This window comes from Pleurodeles waltl, chromosome 9, assembly GCF_031143425.1.
Source record: "Pleurodeles waltl isolate 20211129_DDA chromosome 9, aPleWal1.hap1.20221129, whole genome shotgun sequence".
Lineage (NCBI taxonomy): Eukaryota > Metazoa > Chordata > Amphibia > Caudata > Salamandridae > Pleurodeles > Pleurodeles waltl.
This window is the reverse complement of record NC_090448.1, coordinates 1,056,057,592-1,056,082,845: the sequence shown is the minus strand read 5'-3', so window position 1 is coordinate 1,056,082,845 and position 25,254 is coordinate 1,056,057,592. Positions and strand designations below refer to the sequence as shown.

At 43.6% G+C, this 25,254-nt stretch overlaps 1 protein-coding gene across 1 annotated transcript in view; it reads left to right on the top strand.

Moving 5' to 3' along the window:
- The window catches only part of LOC138260314 (galectin-3-like), a 202,780-nt gene extending 181,115 nt beyond the window's left edge, over positions 1–21,665 (top strand). Inside the window, exon 6 of the mRNA XM_069208694.1 lies at positions 21,385–21,665. Coding sequence (XP_069064795.1) covers positions 21,385–21,543 — 159 coding nt within the window. The 3' untranslated portion in view covers positions 21,544–21,665. The remainder of the gene's footprint in view (positions 1–21,384) is intronic.
- Positions 21,666–25,254: the final 3,589 nt, after the last annotated feature.

Genomic DNA, 25,254 nt, shown 5'->3' with positions numbered 1-25,254 from the left:
CTGTCTGAATATTCGTGTAATGAGTGCAAGCATGGATGGAAGGCTGTATGAAAGGCTGAGTAAATGCATGAAAAGCCACACACGATGTGCAGCAACCTTAAAGTCTAAACCTTCAGACCACAAGAGTGATACAATAGAAATGGCAGGAGGTACTAGTATTACACAAATTCAAGCATGTCACCAGGCTGTGCACATACATATATGGGATTTACTCAGTTAAAACATTTACTAAAGCAGTACAGAAAAGGCGCTCAGTAAGTGCATTTGGTAAGCCAGCACAAATTGTAGAGTCAAACACTGACATCAGCCCATAAGTGATCCCACTCCCTCACTAGTAGTGTATTGCATCTCTACAATTGTGAAAATTAGTCTGACTCTATGACCAAGTGTAGGAGGCTGGCCTGGTGTGCAGTAGGTACCTATAGTACTCACACCTTATACCAGGTCTAGTTATCCCTTGTTAGTGAAATGTAGGCAGTGTCTAGAAGCCAGTCTCTATAGAGGTATCTGTGGATGAGCAGCCAAGGCTTATCTAGGAGACATGCAAAGCTCATGCAATACCACTGTAGTCACACAGTACTCACTCACATGAAAGAAAAGTCTCAGTGTTACAAAAATAAAGGTACTATATTTTGATGACACAAATGCCAAAAATACCATAGAGACTATACTCCCTTAGAAGGTAAGTAATACACACATGTTATACACTAGTATGCAGAAACAGGCATAAAAACTGTTAGAAAACAGTACAATTAGTGAAAATCACAATAGTTAGAAATGGGCCTAGGGGGGCCACTAACCATATACTAAGAAAGTGGAATGCGAAAGTCTGTCTCCCACCTAGGCAAGTGTAGTGTGTAGAAGGGAGCTGGGAGTACTAGAAAACCCCAAAGGTAAGTACTGGAACCCACCCAAGTGACCAGGAAAGCAGGAGTAAATCACAGTAACTTTCCTAGAACACACAGAGAAGAAGAATTATGCAAAACCCAGAAGAGACTGCAAGTCACCAACAGTGCAGTGGATTCCTGGACAAGATGCATGAAGAACTTGGAGGAAGGATGCAAACAAACCTTGGCAGCTAAAAACATGCAGTGACAGGGGTACTGTCTTGCGTGGGGATGCAAGCTTTGACCTCCACCAAATTGGACAGTTGGAAGAGAGGACTGTCGTAACCACTTCAGTTCACCATCTGTGATGCAGGATCCATGCAGCTCAGCAGGAGAGGGGATCCACGCAGCCGGCCGTCATTGAAGTTGGTGCCTGCTGAAGCAAGGTAGTGACTCCTTCATCCCACGGGAGATTCCTTCGCTCTTCTGGTGCAGGCTGAAGACAGGCTTTCCTCAGAGGATGCATGACCGGGAAACAGTTGCAGTTGCTGGCAGGAGCCAGAGATACAATGTTGCAGAACGCGTCTTCCTTCTTTGTTGAAGCTTGTAGAGTTCCTGGTGGGTCCAGAAGCAGTTTTTCAGTGAGAGTATTCCTGCTTGGGTCCTGCAATCTGAATCTGAGGAACCACCCAAAGGAGACAACCTAAATAGCCCTGAAAGGGGGATTGGTCACCTAACCAAGTAAGCACTTATCAGGGGAGGGCTCTGACGTCATCTGTTGCCACTGACCACTCACATACTCCCAGAGTTCCCTGCCAACCTTGAACCCAAGATGGCAAAACCCAGGGACCCTCTGGAGGAGCTCTGAGCACCACCCCTCGGTGGCAAAACCCAGGGACCCTCTGGAGGAGCTCTGAGCACCACCCCTTGGTAGTGATAATCAGGGGAGTGGTCACTGACATTTCCTTTGTCCAGTTTTGCACCAGAGCAGGGACTGGGGGTCCCTGAACTGTTGTTGACTGGGTTATGCAAGGAGGACCCCCTCAAGCCTTTAACACCTATTTCCAAAGGGAGTGGGTGTAACACTCCTCTCTCAAAGGAAATCCTTTGTTCTGCCTTCCTCGGCGTGAGCTTTTCAAGCAACAGAAGGGCAGAAACCTGTCTTTGAGGTGGCAGCAGCTGTGGCTGCCTGGAAAACCTCAGATGTCTGAAATAGCAATACTGGGGTTCCTCTAAGGAGCCCCCAGTGTGCTTGGAATCATGCAACTAATGCTTGCAAAAGCCTTGGGGTATGATTCCAACATGTTTGATACCAAACATGCCTATGTTTAGGGTTACTATTATATAGCTGGACATAGGTAGTGAACTGGGTCAGTCAGGAGGCAGGAGCAAGCACTGCAATGGTACAGTCTTGAGGCACAAGTGCTACATCATTGACAAGACAGATGGAAAAAAGTGACCCTCCATCAAGGGAGCAGATCATCGACCAGATCCCTGGGGAAGGGAAAGGACTTGCAACATGTCCAGTTTGGAGAAGTATGTCCTACTGAAAGGAAAAGCTTCAAATTCTAAAACCGGACGCAACCAGGGAGGTCCCTGGGAGGAGAGAAGCACTGCAAGAGGGTTTCAGGAGAAAGAAAAGAAACAGTCCTCGGAACTGGACGCAGCCAGCGAGATATCCATATGAAGTCAACATGAGACCCTTGGCATGATGTCACATCTCTAAGAGGGACTTGGTTGTAAATAGAGAGAAGCGTGGCATGACGCCACATTGCAAAGGATTTGAAGATGAGAAGAGAGTGCACGAGGCCACAACATGAACAACAGCCACCACAGGTGTGTGAGAGAAAGGCGGTAGAGCAATAAAACTGAGGACTCGTGCCACTACCAGACAGTACATCCAGCAACACAAGCCAGCCACTAGGGTGTAGTAATGTCATTGGAAACAGCACAGAGGATGTACCAAAAGTAAGCCACCAGAGGGCGCAGACTGCGTAGCTGCCCACACGTCACAGTGTGACCATCCAGACACCTGACACTGGCTGCTTGAAAGTGATGGCACCACTGCCAGAGACTGCACATGCCGAAGAATAACAGCACCAAGGATGTAACAAGTCCCAAGGACACGAAGTCCCTCCAGTCATTCTTACTCCAAGCAAGACATCATCATCTGTGGAAAAGTTGTTTGGTAAAACGTTTGTCATCACTACAAGGTGCATCACCATTACTACTTAAGGAACATCGCACCACCAGAGGGGAGTTGTATATCTGCAAAACAACCAGAGGTTAACCAGGTGTCCCTGGCACCATACTGGCCACCCAGAAATGTTCTGCAAGTTCCCGTGAATCTGAGCCCTGCCAAAGTGAGCATACTCGACCATTGGACCATCCACCCTTCCGGTTGCACTGGCTTGGATGTGGTCCTTTTAGGAGTTCCAATAAGACCATTTCCACTGCCTCAGTGAGGCCTCGCACATCCCACACAGTCCAGTGGCAATTCAGGGGCAAGGGCTTTGAGGGAATTCCAGTGACAGGGCAATCCTGATAAGAGAGATGCATCAGAAGCAGCTCCACGACAGGCCCAGGGAAGCACTGAGGTTACGGACAGAGACTGGTCACTCAAAGGCTATCTGATGAAGGCCCATGCACCTGAGTCCTGACGGCCAGAGCACACAGAACCTGAGACAACCACCCTTTGTGGGTGCAAGAGCAACTTGGATGTGGTCCTGAAGGCAGTTCCTCAGCGATGCCTTCATGTGGTCTATGAGAGGCCCTGCACAGTCACATAGTCCCATGGCAGCCTGGCAAAAAGATCCTTAAGGGGTGTCCTGGCACGAGAGGAAAGTCTGAAGCTGCTCTATTAGCAGGGGCTGCGAAGTATCATGGCCTTCAAGGAAAATGCCAATTCATCAATGTTGTCCTCAGTCTTTGCAAATTTACAATCCAGGGAGCCTGAGCACCTTTAAAGCGATCTCTGAAGTGGACTTTCACCCACCACGCCGGATGCACCCACATTGAACTATGTCAATATACTACACCACTGCTCAGGATGTAACATCCCAGTGGACTTTGGGAATAAACACCATGAGACCAGGTGGGACAGGACCAACAGTGCCCAGGTGGACTGTAACCCTATGGACTGACCATTCAGAGATCTAGACTTCATCAACACTGCCATTTGTGCCCAGAGATGTGTGGTTCAACTACGGAGACGTGCTGTGATACCAGGTGCCCCCACTGCTGCACCCGTCCACTCATTCTGTCCAGCGGACTGCCTGAAGAGTCTCCGTGGTGTTTTTGTTGGGTTGTTTTGTTCTCTCTCCCAGGGTGGACACAGTGTCCATTTTCAATACATTATGGGAGGGATGCAGTGACCATCTGGTCACGGGCTAGTGTTTCTATTATATTGTCCTCATCTGCTGCCAGCAAGTAGTTCACGAAAAGCATTATCTCTAGAATTCAAACCAACTACCTGATCTGTAGGCATTTGGGGAACATGTATTGCTTTCACCTACTCACAGATATGTGATGCTCAGAAGAATGAAAGGCTTTCTCGACCCTTGAAAGATTTGAACATATGACCTTCAGTTCCTAAATAATAGTGTTTTGCTTTGCAAGCCTCTTCAATCTGTGTCAGAGAAAACTAGTGTGTGGCATGTGTCTCCTTGCTGCTCTCAGATCAGATACCAATTATTAACCTACTTATCCCTTCTGCAAACAAGGCTCACATCCAGAGCTCCTTTCTGTGCTTCTCTGCTTTGAGTGCAGCGCACCATCTCTCTAGAGCAGGCATCAGCTGGCACTAGCAACCATGTTTTTCAGACACCATTCTTACGAGTGCTGTGCTAAGCTAAAGTAAAACATGCCTTGACATTTTCAGAACCTTGTCTATGTACGTGCACGTCTCTATGCTTTGGAGCTAGTAAAATGTTTAATAACCATGAATTCCTCAACAAAGGGTATAGTAAGAAGATGATTTAAGTATCTGCTAGACAAAGAAACCGTATGTGCGCGTGTTTTTTCAAGACGTGCAAGGCACACAGGGATGGACAAGGGAGGAACAGTGGACCACATGGTCACAGGGAGGAACAAGCATAATATAACAAGTGGCAAAACTAAAAGGTTGGGTTTGCTGCAGATTTTTTGGTTTTTAGTTACAATGCTTGTGAATGTTTTTATACAAAAGTACAAAGGAAATACGTCGTGCGAGGGCACCATGTCATCACTCACAAACATGTTATTTTTGGATTTGTCAGCCTTAGGGAGGTCTTCTTCCAAACTTTTTGACTTCCTCCCCCATTTTTGCTGCTCTTGTTTTTGCAGCCCTTAGGACTCTGCACGTTACAACTGCTAACCAGTGCTAAAGTGCATGTGCTCACTCCTGAACACATTGTAATATTGGCTTATCCTCATTTGGCATATTTAATTTATTTACAAGTCCATTGTAAAGAGGTACTACATATTCCTAGGGTTTGTATATTAAATGCTTCCAGTGGGCATGCAGCACCTAGTGTGATTCCCAATTAAGTAGCCCTTTAAATATGTCTGAGACATGTCATGGAAGCCTGTGTGTACTATTTTAACTGTCAGTTTGACCTGGCATAATAAACCTTTTGCTAGACCCAAACCTTCCTTTTTAATACATTTAAGCCCTCCCTGGTGTAGCCCCTAAACAGCCCACAGGGCAGGATGCAATGTATTTAAAATGTAGGACATTTAATTTTAAAGTTTTACGTGTCTTGATATTGAAAAGTATTAAACTCATTTGTAACTATTGCAAGGCCCACCTCTCCTACAGGATAACATTTGAGTTACCTTATTACATTTAACAAGCTGTAACTTCCAAATGGGAACATGAAATCTGCTCATGTTAGGTGTCTTTGGAATTGTAATGAAAAATCAGTAAAATCAGATTTTAAATTACAATATTGAAAATGCCAAATTTAGAAAGTTGACATTTTCCTTCTTAGCCATTTAGTGTATATGGCCTATCTCTGGGTCACATGACTGCGTGTGGCTGATAGGTGGGCTTTGTGTATTCCTCCTAGATAGCCACACACAATAGAGAGCTTAGGTGTGTCTGGATGGGCCATCGTTGTCAGGATGGGAGGGTGGAGCTGGGCACACCTCTTCTTACACCTGAATAGGCTATGCCTTGCCTCCACACAAAGGTTTGCATACCCCCAGTAGTTGGTCCACAGCCAGGGCAGGGGAGGCAGGCAACCTTTGGACTTCAAAGGAAAAGGGGATCCTCTATATGCTTCCCCACCGTCAAAGGAGGCACTTGGTAAAAATATTGGACCTCTGGCACCAACTCTTCAGGTCACTTCTGAACCTGTGGACACTGTACCAGGAAGAAGGACTGCGCTGCTTCTGTAAGAATTACCACTCTGCTGCCCTGCTGACCTTCTTCCTGAGTCAGAAGGATTGGTGCTGCACCAGAACCCAGGCCACAAAGTGACTCTAAGGGCTAGTCTGCAGGCCTCCTGTTCAGAGCACCAGGGACATAAAAGACTCTCAACCATCTGAACCAGCACCCAGGTCTCACTAGAGCCATACCCTGACCCTCCAGTGGTGCCCCTCGGGTATTGGATCCTAGTTGTGGCTTCCGTGGCACTGAATTGAAGTTTTTGGTCTCTTAGTGACTGCGAACAGGCTTATTGATACTAAAACCTTGTTGCTCACACTGCTAGCCAACGCAAACTTCCATCAATCTGATCGCTCATGTTCCATTATCGGACGCTCATGGGGAGGGCCACCAGGAAGCTCTGGCCCAACAGTTTGTGATTCTTGCACTAGAGCGATGACTGTCTGCGTTCATCGGTGAACGTCTGCAACACTTCCTTTAGGGGGACTTTTTGCACTGACTGAGAAGGTAACCTTTCAGCGTGATTAACCTGGCCCTGTATCCAACCTGTGCTCCATTGTGGTCGGTATCAACTTGTGATTTTCTTCTGGTCATGCACGACCAGATGGCGATTTAGGCTTTTTGGCACAGTTTTCACTTGCATATCTGTTCTACTGATTGGGTTTTTATTGTTTGAAGTGCTGCAGAAATACTTTACACATTGCGCCTAAGTTAAGCCTGACTACTCTGTTCCAAGCTACCAAAGGGTTGAGCACAGGTTAATTTTGGATTTGCTTGTGTCTCACCCTGGGAAGGATTGTAGTTGCTGCTTGAGTAGGGTTTCACCCTCCTCAACCAGAAGCTCAATTTCTTGCAGTATGCTAATGGCTAAAGTGGGCTTTCTGTTCCGGATACTGTATCCTGAAGTGGGGGAACAAAAATATGAAGGACACAGTAACAGACTAATGGATGAAGAGAGCTGGTTAAAAGCTCCTCTAAGTAAGTATAATGTATATAATAATTATATTTCATTTCATAGTTTATTTCGGGTGAAGCCCATTAAACTTTGACATAAATATGACATAAAACATATGAGTAAAATTAAGTCGACAAGACAATTTACTAGACTAAAATACCACACTACAAAAAACACATATAAAATAATCCATCAAAATCCATCAATAAATCATTACCGACTAATGATGCTAAAATAATAGTTCAGCCCTCATTCTTACCCTCCATCCCACCAGAAATACTACAATGCAGAATCAAATATAAAATAGTCCATCAGGATACAACGACTAATCATTAAGCACTAATGATAGTACAGTAATAATCATGCCCTCTTTCTTACCCTCCACACCCCCTGAAGATAGCGTTCAAGACCCAATGCTATATGAGTACTACAGTCTGTTCTCAGAGTAGGATAGGCTTCTGTGTAATGCTTGGTGCCTAGCGAAATACACAGTGGTCTACTGAGTGTTCTGTAAGCAGGACAGAAGAACAACGGATGTTCAACATCTTCAACACTGTAGCCACACAATGAGCATTTGGTTATATTTGCTCGATTACAATCCTACTTAGCAGTAAATGCATTAACTAATAACGTCCTCACCCTCATTTTTATCAACATTGTATGTGCTGTAGATGATACACATCAATATAGGGTTCAAATTTCGGCCTGGGCTTGAAGGATAGGAATTCTTCAACCATCCCTCCTGCTCTAGAATTTTAAACATACAGATTATTTACCCACTGACGTTTCTCTTATACTAATTGCTTTGCATTGCGACATGTCAGTCCAATATAAGCGTAGACCTATTGAACCCAATTTTGGGGCAGTCATGTACACTAATCAGTAGGTGATCTACCACATCATTAATATATAGAGAGAGAACAATGTTAGAGCAAGCACACACCCCTGATGAATGCCATGCCCTGTGTGTATGGGAGATGTTAGTTCAACCCTGCACCCCATCTGACTCTAGCATAATTCCCCTCATGCATCCTAATGAGACCACCTAATATAATCAATTCAAAAATGTTTATAAAAAAGCAATACAATAATGCTGAAGAGGTGCAGTGGGGCAACATGCGAGCGGATGTTCGGGGGATGGTAAATGGACAGGCAAGTGAGAGTAAAGAAAGTCACGCTAACCCAAAGTGTGCTAAGAGCCAAATTAATGAATAGTTTCCTAGTGGTACCAGTAGAGCACACAACTAGTTCAATCAAAATATGGAAAAAATATGACCCACGAGTGAGACTAAATTAAGAATACAGAAACAAAGGCAAATAATCAGTAGCATAATACTGAGATAATCAATAAAGCTTCCCACTGATGAGCAAGGGTCTCCCCTAAATCTCACTCTATGTATTGTTGTGCTATAAAAAATAAATAATTGACATCAGACAGCTAAAGCTTTCTGGCGAAACCTTTAAATACCGCTGTATCCACTGATGTAAAGAGCATCATGACTTTCTACTGCTGGCGTATCTTGGGCAAAAAAGCGCTACATATTGAAGAAAATTATGCAGTATTCTTAATTGATAGAATATGTTTCAGTGCACTACCAATGACAGTGATATGATTTGGCTTAGTGCACACAATCACAGGTAGCCCATTTGTGTAGCTATAGTTGTGAGGTCCACTATCAAGAAAAACATGAACTTTTCTCAAATTGCTGCATTATCTGCTTGCCCACTTTTCATCGTCACTTTGTACGCGTACTAATTAGCAGTCAAAGTACATCTGAAAATAGCAATAAAGGAATGCTCCCCAAAATTCTTCTTGTTTCCCCCCCCCGCCCTCTCTAAGAAGGACTTTGCAGAGGCCTTAAGTGCCTTGGCACTTCACAGCTGCCGGAGAACCCATGAAATGAGAGTACAACCATTCTTCTTTTATTTAGAACCCCGGATATGTATTTAAATGGTATAAGGCCATTTGCTGTTTGCTGTACTCCACTTTGCTGCTGTGTGGCTGATTTTTGTGTTTGCAGTCTCCACATGCTCATTAGATACTCACTGGGGAGCATATTATACAGGGATTTGGCACATGGCAGCAGAGCAAGTCATCTTTCTGAGCTGTGCCAAAGTGAAAGGGCAGGAATGCGCTGTATCTATAGCATACAGCACATTCCTGTCCTTTCCCTCAGTGGTAGCGCACAATGTGCTGCCTAGCACCAATGCTGGCACCCTTGCACCATGGTGCAAGACTGTGTTGTAGGCAGGATTGTTTTTCCTCTTTCTGTGTGTGCTGCAGAATGTAGCACACATATAAAGGGGAAAAAACAAGGAGAAATAAGGATATTTCTCCTCATTGTGCCTACCCTGGGGATGTGTAAAAATCCATGGGTGTTGTGTGGGAACACCCACTGCAATGCCTATGGAACGCCTTCCTAAGGCAGAGTAAGGCAACACAGCAATTTGCATTGCCTTGCCTTACTCCTTATCTATGAGGCCAGTCAAAGCCATCCAAAGTGGCTTTGCGTGACCTCATAGATTTGGTTGAAAGGTCTGTGCCACTATTGCATCACTAAAAAAAGACAAAATGGTGGTACAGGCCCCTCATAATTGTGCCCCTGGGTGGTTTTCAAAGGGTGCTTTCTACTGCTGTATCAGTTGGATGCTTCCAAGAGATGTTCCAGACATTTCACTGGCTCATCTCAGCATTCTGGAAGACAAGATTGCAAGCACAGTTGCTCTAAGAGGAAGCTTAAGTGTGGGAGCTCTTACTCCTCAGATTGTGTTTTCCTTCAGTGGTTATGTGTTATGGCTCTATGGAGGGATCTCTACATTTGGTTCCTGCTGGGTCTTTTAATTGGTCTGTCTCACTTCAGTGCAGCTTCAGTCACTATGGGAACCTGAAGTGCAGACACCTTTAGGTAATCAAAGGCAACTTTTGATTAGTGCTAATAAGTTCTACCTCCACCTCTTCCTTCACCTACTCCCTTCTTAAAGGCCTCAAAGGGGATGGAGGTCCTAGACCATTTACAGATGAAGTTAAAGGGGATGTGAAAGTTAACATGGCTCTGGAAAATATGTGAGGATAAAGTTGCTGGCTGACGCATTGGTACAAATTCAGGACAATCCTCTTGCCTCTCCTTTTGAGATCCCTTCCAGAAGGTGGCTAGCACATTAAGGTGTTGCTAGCCTATCAGAAATTATGGCCTCACTATCTTGACTAACCTCTGTTCTATGAATTTGAAGGACGGGGCAGAGCTCAGACGTGTGTGGTTTAAAGGGTCTGGCAGAAGCTCTATGTCAATGAGAACATAACCTAATTACATGTGTGTCTAACTGTCGGACACAAAGCTGCACACTAGGACTCTACCATGAAAAAGTTGACAGATGGTGTTGTGAACTATACCAACTTACATAGTTTTAAATACATGTATTGAACATATATCCATGTAAGTTGACATATGGCATGTATGGGTCAGAACCAAGGGGCAGATTTATGAAAAGTGGCACTGCACCTAGTGTAGTGTCACTTTTCATGTGCCCCATAGCGCCTTCCCAACACCACCCTGGTAGCGCCGTATTTGAAATATGGCACACCATGGTGGTAGTTAGGGTGACTAGCGTCAAACTTTTTGACGCTAGTCCAGCGCTTTGCAGGACTAGCATCAAACATTTTTATGCTAAACCTGCAAAGCACCCAGAGGCCCATTGCAACCAATGGGAGCCTCTTTTTAATGCCTGCACTTCACAGGCTTTTAAAAATGCAGATAAAAATGGTGCAAAGCAATCTCATGGATTGCTTTATGCCATTTGTACGGCCCCCACTAGAGCTGGAAGGCCCCCTTGCATACATTATGCCTCGCGCAGGCATAATGTGCCACTAGGGTTTACAAAGTGGTGCAATGCATTCATGGCGCCACTCTGTAAATATGGTGTGAGGAACATGCCACTATAGCACCACCCTAGTATAAAAAAGATGATGCTATGGCAGCGCTAAGATGGCACCAGGTGCTCTTAGATATGCCCTCAAGTGTCTGGAATTTTCCCACATGAGATCACCAGTACAACTGATATGTGTGATTCAGAAGAGTCAGATTTCATCAGTGATGGGCAGCTGTCAGTGTGCCAGGATACTTACCCTAACATGTCTGATGTTATATGTGCCAACTTTCCACCAATAATTCTGACAGACCTCAGCAGTGACAGTTGAAGATCCATACTTACCTGTCATAGATTCCACCTACATACACAATGTGAATGGCTGGAACTGTGGATGCCAAATATTTTGAGTAGCTGATGTCATTTTGCAGGCAATCTGACAGCTCCTTGGTTATAGGGGATGCACATGGTCATCCATGGAAATAAAAACTGAAAGCATGCCCTAAGGCATTCCTACTACTTGGCCAGTGCACACATGAGAACACCCAAACACTCAATCAACATGGAGAGATAGTTGTCTAATACTAACAAGATTTATTAAAACATATTAAGAACATCATGTTAAAACATAACCTAGACCCTACCCTACACTAAACTAACTTATCTTAACTTACCCTTACAGCTATCTGTCCTAATCTAAACTTATCTCAAACATGTAAAGCCACACTCTAAACGTTGTCTCCCCACCCCCCTTGGGAGACAAGATAAAAGTAGGATAACATAAACTATGGCTACACATGAACTTACTGTGTGGAAGCATTTTCTGACACTCTACAAACGAACTTCTTTTTATCCAATCTGGCTTTTGAGGGTGCTACTCAATCAGATCTAACTGATAAAAGGTTAAACATTTGTGAAGTGGGTTGTTTCTTTGGCTGTGTTCATGTTATAACTGAGATTAATGCTACTTAGATTGCTCATCAGTCTCTCATAATAGCTCTGTATTAGGATAACAATTGTCTTCCTATTCTAGCATTAATAGAGAAGTAACTTCAGATGGCTTCTGATGGCATGAAAGTGGTTGTGCTTACATCAAGTAACAGCTGTGGCTAACTGCAGAAATACCCAAGGTTGGACTGGCCCATAGGGCAATCAGGCAGTGCCCGATGTGCTTGTCTGACGGGTTGTTTTGCTTTACTGCTGACTGAGCCAAAATACACACTGAGAGGAGTCGAAAATATTCTCTGGAATGCACTTCTAAATCTAAAGAAGACATTTATTATTCTATTTTGCAAGGCTCGTGAAGGAAGGTCAGTATAACTGAAAGTGTACTTTAAACTGTGCAACAATTAAGAACATGTACAAATAATATTCAATCTATAAACAGCACATATAAACATGCAAAGATACAAACACCTATATTGATATATGAATATATATTCAAACACAATGCAAAGCAAGTAATGAATAAACATGCCTCACGGTAGGGCCTGTCTGGTGCTTCATCTTTCTGCTGCCAGCAAGTCGTGTACCCTGGTTCGACCGCAACAAGAAAGAGAGAGATCTATCCTCACCGGAAATATGTCAGGCATTCGACGTCTCAATCCTGATTGAGGTCTCCGAATCTCCCAGTGTCGACCTGGGTCTCTTATATATCTTAAACAAACGAGGAAGGAGATTTCTGGAGAAAAAAAACTCCTGCTCCGCAAGAAGTATTAAAAAATGCTGGCTATTTTAGGTCAGGTTTGAAAGTAAAAGGTTGGGACTTGCCAGTTTCCCAAGATGTCTCTCCCAAGCCTAAGCCGTTTCCTGCTGTACCATAAACATCATTCTAGTACATCCTTATCGTGCTGACTGACTGACTCCTCCAGGTTATGTCCTAGCCCTTTGGTGAGAAAAGAACAAGCAGACATGTAGAATAGAAAACACGTAGAATAGAAAACATGTTGCATAACATGTTTTGTACGGAAAGATACTCGCACTTTTAACGCGGCGGTGAAGCTAAGGCTAAGCTGACTACAAAATGGAGTCTGTAACTGGTGACCACAAATGTGACGGGGGACAGTTAAGCCAAGTGCAAAATGGTGCGACAAAGAGTCAGTGGTCAAAACACAAATATCACTACAGCCCTTTGACCAGTGACTCGAGTAGCCTATTGCTTTAAAATCAACTTTTTGGGGTCTAAACGTTGCAAGCAGATTAGAAAAACATTGTACCCAGCAACATAAAGATGTAATAAGAACTAATACTACAAAACTTCCACCCAACACTTTGCGGAATTGTCCAAAATCCGGTAACCACTGAAACAATTAGTCCCACCATCCCTGATCCATAGCCTGTTTTACCTCTTTCACTAATGTATGTAGTGTATCAATGTGGGCCTGGATAGATTTAGAGTGGTCAGAAAGGTTAAACCAATACATGCCTTTCAAATTAATTGCAACCATGATTATGTTTTAGTAAAAGATAGTCTATAGCAGCCCTGTTTTGGAATGCAGCTTTTCTAGTACCATGCACATCAAATACAAATTCAGATAAAGCAATAGAAGTAAGGTTAATGTTTTTAACTATTAGACATGTCAGCTTATTTATCACCCTGGTATAGTATAGAGCTAAACCAGGCACGCCTACAATAGAAAGACTTAAGCTTAGATACTCTGATTGGGATAATAATTGAATATCTGAATCACAATTTTCATCTAGTTTGATAGTGTCTCTAGGATAATGAGTATGTATAGAGATGGATGGAAACATCATGAGTCCCCGGCGTGTAAAAGTACACGGGCAACCTGTTATGTTAGCTGGAATGTAGGTAAAAGTAAGGTGTCCACACGAGAACAGCCAGCCAACTGGCAACTTGACATGTTTATTGTGACTGACAGCAGTCACTAGATGATGACAAGCTATGTGATTTGTCATGATTTTACAATCTTGGTTCATTCAGTAAAAGCACAAAACTCTGGATTCCCACGGTATGTTTTGAGAAATTGATGTTTTCTTGTGTAAACGCAATTAAATGCATTTTCCAACGCCACGAGAATTGCAGGACATGTAGTACACCAGCAGTAATGTTGTATGTAATTATTTGAGTGAGATTGTCCCACTTCTCATTGGTTGTTTGTTATGACAGGGACTGAAGTGGGTTTCCACGTCATGTTCTTGCACATCTTTATCCTGGTTAGTGACATTGAAAATTGCGAACAAAATGCTTGTTGGCATTGGTATGTTGATCAAACACGTTGACAAAACACCCAAAGTGCTTTGCATGGCACCCACCCAGAAGTCAGATCTGTTGAGCATGGTCTGCGCCAAAAGAATCTAAATGTTGTTATTCAGATGCAGTAAAGGTTTTGCGCCATGTGGTCGATCGATCAAGTTGAAGTTGGGGGTGTTAGGTCTTTCCCCACACCACACACACACAACCAAAAGGAGACCACACGGCATACTCACAGCAAATACAAGCTGTAGTATGATCATTCTCATAAATAACATTTATCAGCTGGAATATGTTCCCAGTTTTCATTTCCTGGTTTCATGACGAACAAGACATTATTGGGGCTCTTTGCTATAATTTCTGAAGGTGCTGGAGGGCCCTTTGGGGATTCCACCCACACTTTTGCACCAGTGTTTTTGTCAGTTGAACCAAAACCTCCCTCCCCACGTACAGTAAGAAGGGCTGGGGCAGTCCCCTTCCTCACCAATTCTCCATACACTGAAATTATGACAAGTTGGCCAATTCTGTCTCCGATTTGAATGAATAAATCAGCTTCTCCACTATTTAACAGAACATCTTTGATTTCTCCTTGGTAATCTGCATCAATCACTCCCTGTAAAATCTGAATACCTTGGAGGGCCAACCCAGATCTGGGAGCAATCAATCCGAAATGCTCTAGGGGAATCTGTACTCCAACACCTTTTTCACACAGTGCTATGTCTCGTGGTTTCAGTCTGTAAGCTTGTAAAGCATGTAAGTCAAGACCTGCAGATTCGGGTGTGGCTCTGTAAGGAGCTAAGGCTCCAGGTTTTATTTCACAGTACGTGATGGTATTGGTGGCCATATGTGGTTGTATTTGCAAAGCTGGAGTTAACATACACATCAGGGGTGCTTCAGCATTTGTTAATGGTCTGTTATTTAGAATCTGGAGGGCTTCAATTAAATGCTTTCTCCAGTTTTTCAGAGTTCCATCAGATAATTTTCACAATTGGGCTTTCAGTAAGCCATTCTTTCTCTCAATCAGTCCTGAGGCTTGTGGATAATAAGGGATATGATATATCCACTCAATATTGTGCTGAGAAAGGTAGTCCTATACCAATTTGCCTTTGAAGTGTGACCCATTGTCACTCTGGACCTGGAGTGGTATCCGTAGTATAACATTAACAATTCCAAAGTTCTGATAGTATTGTGCTGAGTAGCATGTTTGCAAGGGACAGCAATCAGGTACCCAGGGTAAGTGTCCACTACAGTGCAGGCGTATTGACGCCCGCGACTAATCGGTAGGGGTCCAATGTAATCAATTTGCCATATCTGTCCTGGTAACTTTCCTCTCCCCAATTGACCTTTGACTGTTTGTGGGACAGATCTCTGTTGTGTATGCTGACAATTAGGACATTGCAAAATCAAAGTTTTTATCAAATCTAAGGGAATGTGCATCCCTTTAATCTCTGCCCACCTGTAAGTGTCTTTTTCTCCCAGGTGTACACATTTTTGGTGCGCCCATTTAGCCATCCCCACCAAATCAGAATCCTGTGTTGCCACTTCTGCCTCTGAAATATTGGCTTTGTCATCTGCTAGGAAACTGAACCAGCAATCTAGTGAGTCAATGGGACAATGAGCATCCATGACTTTACTTTGTTCTAACATTTCCCAAATTTCCTGCCACAACTGTTTGCCCCACACCTCCAAACCAATTATGAGCATGCAGTGTGGGAAGCAAAGTGGCTAACCCATTGGCAGTGGATCAAGAATCAGTGTAAATATGACAAGTCCCAGGCAGCTCTTGCTTTTGAGCCTGATACACAGAGTACAACTCTACGTATTGGCTACTTTTCCCTTCTCCTGTAGTGGTCATTAACGTTTTGGTAACTGGATCATATGACACCGCTTTCCAAAGTCTTTTGGTACCCACGTACTTGGATGAACCATCAGTAAACCATACATGCTTTCTATCCTCAGGGGACAAGGATTCCAATGGCGCATCCCATCTCACTGGTGACTCTTTTACCTGTGGTACCTCCTGCACCTTCTCCTCTACCTCTACAGGGGCTTGTGACACCTGTTCATGTGGGGCTGCAGTGCAGCCCTGTCTTGTATGTACCATTTCCAGCGTATGATGCTAGCCTCTTGTACATGTCCTATACGGTGAGATTTAGGTGAACTCCTCACCCACTGCATGATTGGTATTTCAAGTCTCTGAATTACATTATGATCTAGTGTTATTTGCTCAGTATCCACTAAAGCCCAATAACAGGCCAAAAACGTTTTTTCATAAGGAGTATAGCGCTCCCCAGGGTCAGCTAGTTTTCTAGTCCAAAACCCCAGGGCACCCTCGTCCTTCCTTGTTTTTGCCACATACTCCAATTTGCATATTGTCCCTAAACAGTTACATGTAACTCAATGTCTCCCTCCTGCACTGGCCACAAGTCTAAAGCCTGTTGAATTGCTTCCTTTGCCAAATCAAAAGCACACTGCTGCACTTCACCCCATTTAAACTCATGTTTTTTCCTTGTCACTTTGTACAGAGGGGCCAAAATCTGACTCAAATGAGGGATATGCTGTCTCCAAAAACCAAACAACCCAATAAATCTCTCTGTCTCCTGCTTAGTGCAGTGTGTGGCAAACTCGAGAATATTTTGCTTCTCTTGCGGTAACACGTCTCTGTGTCCCTTATTCCACTGAATACCTAAGAACGTCACATTTTGAGATGGTCCTTGTATCTTATCTGTGTTAATCATCCACCCCCTACACTGCAAGAGTTCCACCACTCTCTCCAACTGAATCTGCACCTGTTCCTCTGTCTCTCTCTGAATCATCACATCATCAACGTAATGGGTCAATTGCACACCTGGAATGACAGATACTTCACCCAGGTGCTCTGCCACCAGCCGGTGACAGATAGTGGGACTATGTTTTATCCCTTTGGCAAAGATAACACATGAAACTGTCTTCCACAGTGTGAAAATGAGAATTGTTCTTGACATTCTGGCGAAGAAGAACGTGTTGGCAATATTGATGGTGGCATACCATGTCCCTGTATGTTTCTGTATTCGTTCAATCAAAGTGATGGTGTCTGGAACCGTGGCTGTCAAAGGGGGTGTATGTTTATTCCGCTCGCGGTAATCAATTGTCATTCTGTACCGCCCGTCAGGTTGTTTAACCGGCCAGAGGGGATTGTTCCATTCAGTAGTAGTTTGAGCTATCACACCAGCCTCAATCATGTCCTTTATGGTTTCACTTATTTCATCATGCCCTCCAGGTATGCATTACTGTTTCAAATGAACTACTTTAGTTGCCAAGGGCACCTTCACTGGGGGAATTTTTAAACAAACCACTTTCATGGCTGCCACTGAAATGTATCTTTTTGTTCCAAACTGATAACAACCATCATCCAGAAACAAAGTCCTTTCTTTCAAAATGTCATTTCCAAGTATGTATTCCAAAAGATGCACAATCAGCACAGTATATTCTCTTTTGCCTGTTCTATCTATTTTCATTTGTACTGTGGTTTGCCCAGCGGGGGCCTGCCTTCCCCCCAACCCGTGATGGTGTAATGCGGTCCGTTAAATGTCCTAAGGTTTCCATAAATCAAAGAGGCCTCTGCCCCGGTGTCAACTAAGGCTCAAACTTTTTTGCGCATTTTTGTGTTTCCAATGTATTTCAAAATCGACATGAGATCTGTTATCTTGACAAGCCCAAGTTTGTACCCGAGCTTGGCTAGTTTCCTAGTCTGATTTAAACCTGACAACTTTTGCCCAACTGAGTTCTGGATATATACTTTCATATTTGAGAGCAGGCTCGCCCCGTTCCTGTTCTCAAAAGGTAACTAGTTACTGTCCAGATTTTCCTCCCTCTCTCATCAGGAAACATTTTTCTGCCTTTATTTTCCTTCCCCTGATAACTGTGACTGGCTCTGCGTTTCACGCTTGTTATCTTGCTTGTCTACCTTTCTGCTGCCTTCCTTTCGATCCAAACCTCTTTTTCGGTACATCTCCCACAAGATCCCATTGATCTGCTCTTGCTTGATACCATCTTTTAGTAACGCCATAAACATGTCTTTCCTGGACACTCTTTTGTTATCTGTGCGACACTCAGACCTTGAAGATTTCTCGGGTTTATCCCAAATTCCTAATTCACCTAACTCTCTGAACACCTCTAGTACATCTTTCAAAGCCTGCCCTGTCTGATTGATTATTAAAGTCATAATTACTTGCTTATAGGAAGCTTGATCAAGGTGAATTATTTTGTTTCTTATTGGCACAGTAAGCGGTCCATCTAACAATTGGTGTGCATTGCCCAAGAAAATGGCAGATTTCATTGCCTCCTCCTTAATTCTTTGCATTGCATCTCATAAAGTATACCAGGGTTTCTCATTGGGAGGCCACTCTGAATCAGTGGGATACTTCAGATTACATCCATCAACAACTATTTGTAACAATGTGGTCTGGTGTTGCCCTAGAAAACCCCTGAACTGTTCCTGTATTACTGGGTCAGAACTTACAGTACGGAACGTGCGAGAGTCCCTGATATCTAACATAACACCAGATGCGCTGGTTTCAAACAACCTTACAACCCACGCAAGTAGGGACTCCCCTGTTCTCTGTTTAAAGCGATCCATAATGTCATTTACTTCTTGCTGAGTGTAATCTTCTAGAGCATGTAGTGCAGCTCCTGCCAGATATTGTGGTGTGTGCTGAAATTTTCGTCTAAATATTGGCTGTGTACGCACTACATTCTGCTCTTCTAGGTCCCCCTGTCCCCCACCTTTTTTAGTCTCCTCATCCCTAGAATTTAACCGATCACTGCTGGTCCAAATGTTACTATCCCAAGACGAATCTGGGCACCAGTCCAAACCAGCATTAGCAATGACTAAATGAACCTTTTCTGATTTATCCTTCCTCTACGTTTATGATATTTGTTTTGAGCTTCCTTGATTGCTGCACGTTCTGCGATGGTTTGATACGTGTTTGCCTTAACTTGCAATAATTTATTCTGACAAGACAACAGGGTTACAGTATTCTTTGAATCAACAAACTGTTTTTCCAATTTTTTATTCACCCTTTCTAACTGTTTACATTTTTCATGAATTTTTCTGTAGGCAGACAAAATTACACCACCCCGTCTGCCATGAACTGAAAGATCATTCCCTTCATTCAGTACTTTTCTTAAGAAAGACATAACGTCTGCTGGATCGGCTTCATTTAAACATTCATCCCAGCTCTCCGATAAACCAACCAAATGTGAAAATTCATTAGCTAATACATCATAGGGTCCCCAGCACTATCCAGGAATTTGAAAAACACTCTGTTCACAAATGTTTTTGGAAGTAGATGGTTTAGTTTTCTTGCTAAACATATTTTCACTTCAAACATACTATTTTCACTTATAACACCTCCCCCCGACGATACACCAAAGTGTTGTGCTTTACTGCTGACTGAGCCAAAATACACACACTGAGAGGAGTCGAAAAGATTCTCTGGAATGCACTTTTTCATCTAAAGAAGACATTTATTATTATCTTTTTGCAAGGCTCGTAAAAGAAGGTCAGTATAACCAAAAGTGTACTTTTAAACTGTGCAACAATGAAGTAAGAACATGTGCAAAGAACATTCAATCTATAAACATCTAATATTTACATGCAAAGATACAAACGCCTATATTGATATATGTACATATTCATACACAATGCAAAGAAAATAATGAATAAAAATGCATCACCGTAGGGCCTGTCAGGTTCTTTGTCTTTCTCCTGCCAGCAAGTCATTGACTCCGGTTCGACCGCAACGAGAAAGAGAGAAATCTACCCTCACAGGAGGTCTCTGAATCTCCCACTGTCGACCTGGGTCCCTTATATATCTTAAACGAGGAAGGAGATTTCTGGAAAAAAAAACTCAAGTTCCGTAAGAAGTATTAAACAATTCTGCCTATTTTAGATCAGAGTTGAAAGAAACAGGTTGAAACTGGCCAGTTTCCCAAGGTATCTCTCCCAAGCCTAAACCGTTCCCTGGTGTACCATAAACTTGATTCTAGTACATCCTTATCGTGTTGACTGATTGACTCCTCTGCGTTATGTCCTAGCCCTTTAGTGAGAAAAGAACAAGCAGACACGTAGAATAGAAAACACATTGCATAACATATTTTGTACATGTTTTGAATGGAAAGATACTCACACTTTTAATGGAGTCTGTTACTGATGACCAATAATGTGACCGTGGACAGCTAAGCCAAGTGCAAAATGGTGTGACACGGAGTCAGTGGTCAAATCACAAATATCACTACACAGGTGAGTGGTCTTGGTGCCTATCCTTCTAGTGCAGAAGAATAACCTTGTGACAAATTCATATATCAACAGACTGTGTGTACCACGTCTATTTCCTTGTCTCTTCTGGTTCATCCCCTTTTAACTTGGGCAGAGCCTTTATTTTGATGGAAACATCTTATCATTAAAGGTCATACATATGAAGATCAAAACCCTGAGTGTGTCCATCCTAAAAGGACCCTCAGCCTGAAGGACTTTTAGGAAATCACGAGGCAGTGGGGGTTCCACGGATTAACATATTTGGCTCTTGCCAGGGCACTCTTCTGCCAGCATTTTGAATGAGAATATAAACCGATCAGGGGTTGCATCTGTTCAGAAATCGTTTCAGCCTGTGCTACCTCTGAGATGGCTCTTCCTTTTTTTTAGTTCGGGATGGTCAAGGAGAGAGATGGTAATCTCTTGGGTGACAGAAAAGGGAGTCTTCATGTCTGATATATGTACGGTACCAACTTTTGCACATAGCCATGTTTGTTTCACATTGTATACTGGGATGTCTTTTCAGCTTCCTTTAGGAGTGCTGTATTGAGTGTGGCTTCCAGTTTATTTGAAGATGCAGTTTATTTTCTTTGCTGTCTGGATTACATTGGTGCTCTCTTATCCTGACTATTTGTGTAAGTCACTTTTTACAACTGGCTTTGTGTGGATGTTTTCTGAACATTTGCCATCTGTTTGCTACATTCCCATTATTGAGGACTGGGGTGAAGAAGAGTAAATTATGAGGTAATACCTAGGTTACTTGCCAGTAGATGCCACTGTGTAGCCAAGTAAAAATAACTGCAAATGTATTTATGGTTATAATAGTTGAGTAGTATAATGTTCTCCTTTTTCTGCTTTCAGATTGACATTCAGTGCCTGGCAGAATCTTATAAAGTGTATGTTAATGGCAAATTTTACTTGGAGTACAAAGCTCCAGTTAAACCAGGGAAGCACATCAAGTATGTGGGTGTTTGGGGTGCCCGAACTGACTACATTGCTGCAAGCCCCATGCATTCCTAAAAGTTGGCACAGTGGTCAATGGAATGCTGAAACAGCAGATGGATGCTACTTTTTAATTCTCATTTCATAATTATGATCTCATCAAAGACATACATTGATTTCATTAAACAAATCTGCATCAATATATTGTGTTGTGTTTTGTTGTATTCATTATGTTTTCAATACTAAATTTGTCATACAAATGAGGATTTGCTAATGATAATGATGATAAAACTAATAATAATAGTGAGAATAATAGTAGTCTCATCAGTAGTAGTATAGTAGTAGCAGTTGTAGTAGTATTGTTATTACTGTAATCTTGCAACCCTTGCATTGGGAGTGAAAAGATGAAAGGGCCTGAACAAATCAGTGTTGCCAAACTGTGACACTCTTTTTTTAATGATTTTAAAAAAAAATTGTTTGTTGGTGTAAGTGTAAGAATAAGACAACAAAGAAAAGTTAAGAAGATTGTCATACACTGCATTAAAATGATTTGAATAAATAAAAATAATGATCTCTAATCCCACAATCTCTTAAACATCTCCCATCACATCTTCCCCTGCCGTCCTTTAATTCCTGATAAGATAGAGTGGCCAACCGACAATAGATCAAAGCCAATCTCAGTAGTGACAGTACAAGGGTTTCCTCTATAATCATTCCAGTTTGCCCACACCTGTATCCACTTGTGAGGACATCCACTCCCTTCCTTTTCCACAGTTTCCACCAACTTGCACCAGTCTATATCAGTTTTCCAGTGTCTAAGTTGTGGTGGTAGCCCCCCCTCCCACAGGGTGACCCAAATTTGGTCCATGCGGTTCAAGTTGGACATGTCCCAAATATTGAGGAGGAACCATTTGGCGTCAGGTTCTATATTGTGTCCACAAACAGTATTCATACAATTAATCACAGCTACCCAAAACTGTTGCAGCACGAGGCAGATCAATACAATATGAACAATGGTGCCTATTTGACCACAGCATCTTCAACATTGTTGATTGACTGTTCTACCCAGTTTTACCAACCCAGTGCTAGAAAAATATGTCCTGTGAGGGACTTTAAGCTGCACCAAACGAAACCTGGACACTTCCCTTGGCGATGCTGCTACCTTTTCACTGCCCTTTAAGCCTCGCGTTAATGCTACCTCTGAACGTCGGAAGGTTACAGGGGAGTTGTGACGGTACACGTCGGTATGCATCAGTGGACTCGCCAGTGCTGGGTAGTGATCGGCGGGGAGGTGCGGTAAGGCGAAGAGGAGCACACTGCTGCACTGCCGCCGACGAGAGACTCGGAGACGCCAAGGCGCATTACTGCGGCCAAAAACCGCTGCAGGAAAGGAGGAGGAGAAGACAGGAAGCAAGAAGAGAGGTCTCTCCCCCTCTCTCCCGTAGTCACCGGATGACAGTCGGAGGCATCAAAAGAGGACATCGATAGTTATGCACTACCAGAAATGTGGGTCTCCCTGAGAGACGAGCGATGCCATGAAGTGCAGAGAAGCGCAGTGCAGAGGGAACCGGTTGAGAGGAGAGGTGAGATGAGGGCGGAGGAGTGTTGCGGAGCCAGGTGTCGTAGTGCCCCTTGCCCTCGCTTTAGACATTTCTATTGTCACTATAGTTATTGGTCACCACTCTGAACCGTACTGCCTCTTTGGAGTAGTTTGGCTCTGTCCCCGGTCCAACATCCTGACTCTTTCCGTGGAGCGGGCGGAGAAAGCGTGAGGGCTGAAGAGGGCTGGAGAGGAAAACTTGCTAGTGTCTGGAGGAAAGAGGAAAATAGAACCCCGTAGTGCCTATTTGTGCCTAGCTCTCCCTTCTGGGGTAAAGTCATCGCCTAGACACCGCTTGGTGCTTAAAGAAGGATGGAGGAAGAAGGAAGGAGGAAGGAAGAAGGAGAAGAGTGAAGGAGAGAGACAGAGCTGACAGAGATAAGTGTGGAAAAGTGGCCCATACTCCTTCTGTCTGTCGTTGTTTGAGCTTGTGCAGCCTTGTGTTTCAATTCCCCCCTCTGCTCTCCACCCCCAGTTCAGAGTCCGTGATCTTGCACTTTCCTTAGACTTATACTTGTATTCGTCCTTCTAGATGGTAAAGCAGCAGTGTTCAGCTGTATTCAGTCAGGGGCCACAGTCTATGATAAGGATGACGGCTAAACACTATCGAAGGAGCAGGACCTTTCTCAGTCGCGCATGTAAAAAGACCAAGTCAAATCCCTTAAGTAATAAGAGCATTCCTCACCTGAACACAAAAAGTATACATTCCATTCTGTCTGTTGTTCAAAAGGTGTCACTTGAAGAATTAGCTCCTAATGATTGTACAGGGATAACTGCTCCTGCCAAGCTACCAAGGGGGTGAGCAGGGGTTATCTTGGGTGTGTAACTACCTTGCCCTGACTACAGTGGGTGGGTTCTGCTTGGCTTAGGTTCATACCCCAGCCAACCAGAAACTCCATTTCTAGTATTGGTTGTCAGTGGTGAGGATAGGACTTGCACAATACCATTGTGACTCATTGTTGCACCACAAATTGCACTTAGACCATTACTTGTTCTAACTCTCTTTTTCTTTAAAATTATTATCCTGTTCTCTCAAACCAGTCATTTTGATTTATTACTCCTGTGTCATATACTAGCACTAGGGACTCTTGTTGTTTTACACCTGTGTTTGCTCTCATTATCCACCTTTGACATAGACGAGTTGTGGGACTACACTCTAGAGGAGATAAAGGGATTCTGCAGGGAGAGGGGTATACCTGTATGTGGAGAATCTGATATGGGGGGCCCTTAGGAGAGGCCTGTTTCATTTTGAGGAGGTGCACTGGGTAGCAACAGTAAAGGAGGGCCAAGAGAGAGGGGTATACTTGTATGTGGAGAATCCGATATGGGGGACTTTAGGAGAGCCTTGTTTAATTTTGAGGAGGCGCACTGGGTAGTGACAGTAAAGGAGGGCCATGGGAGTGATGGGTCTGAGGGTGACCCTGAAAAGGACCATGAGAGTAGTGAGGACTCTGAGTGGGAGGATTCCCAGTCCACACCCCAGGGTGACACTGACCCCAGAGAGTTTGGTACAGAGGGAGAAGATGACTGGCCAGGGACACCAGTAGGGAAAGAGGGCCCCATAGATAGAGTGTCCCTTACTGGGTCTTTGCCTAGAAGCAGTGCCCCTCCCATTCCCTGTCACCTGAGGAGCTCAGAGATAGGCAGGAAGAGAGGGACCTGAGGCTTTGCCTTGGAAAGACTCACTCTAGAGTGCAGTATGACAAATCTGTACTCACCAGCTCTGCAGGTGGAGTCCAGTGGTGGTAGCATAATTGACTGTATTGTTAGGTACAATCCTGACCTACCCACATACCTGTTGCCTGGGTTCAAGAAGGGGGAAGACATACACCAGTGGCTGAGGAAGTATGAAGAAGCTCTGGTTGTGTGGAGGATCCCTGAGAAGGACTAAGAGACTGGCCTCGGGAGCTATATTCCTGAGGAGGGAAGGGGTGCCCTTCTGGCCCTAGAAGAGAGTAACAGGCAGGAGTATCCCCTCATCAAAGAGGCCCTATAAAAAGTATGATCTCTCCCCTGATGACTGCAGCTTGAGGTTTAGAGGTAGCAGGAAGTGGTCTCATCAGTCTTGGGAGGAGTTTGTGGAGGGTTTCTGTAAATCACTAGAAGGATGGATGAAGGGTAGCACAGCAAACACTTATGAAGGGCTGGTAAATCTGATTGTCAGAGAGCACATGTTCCATTCTTATTTT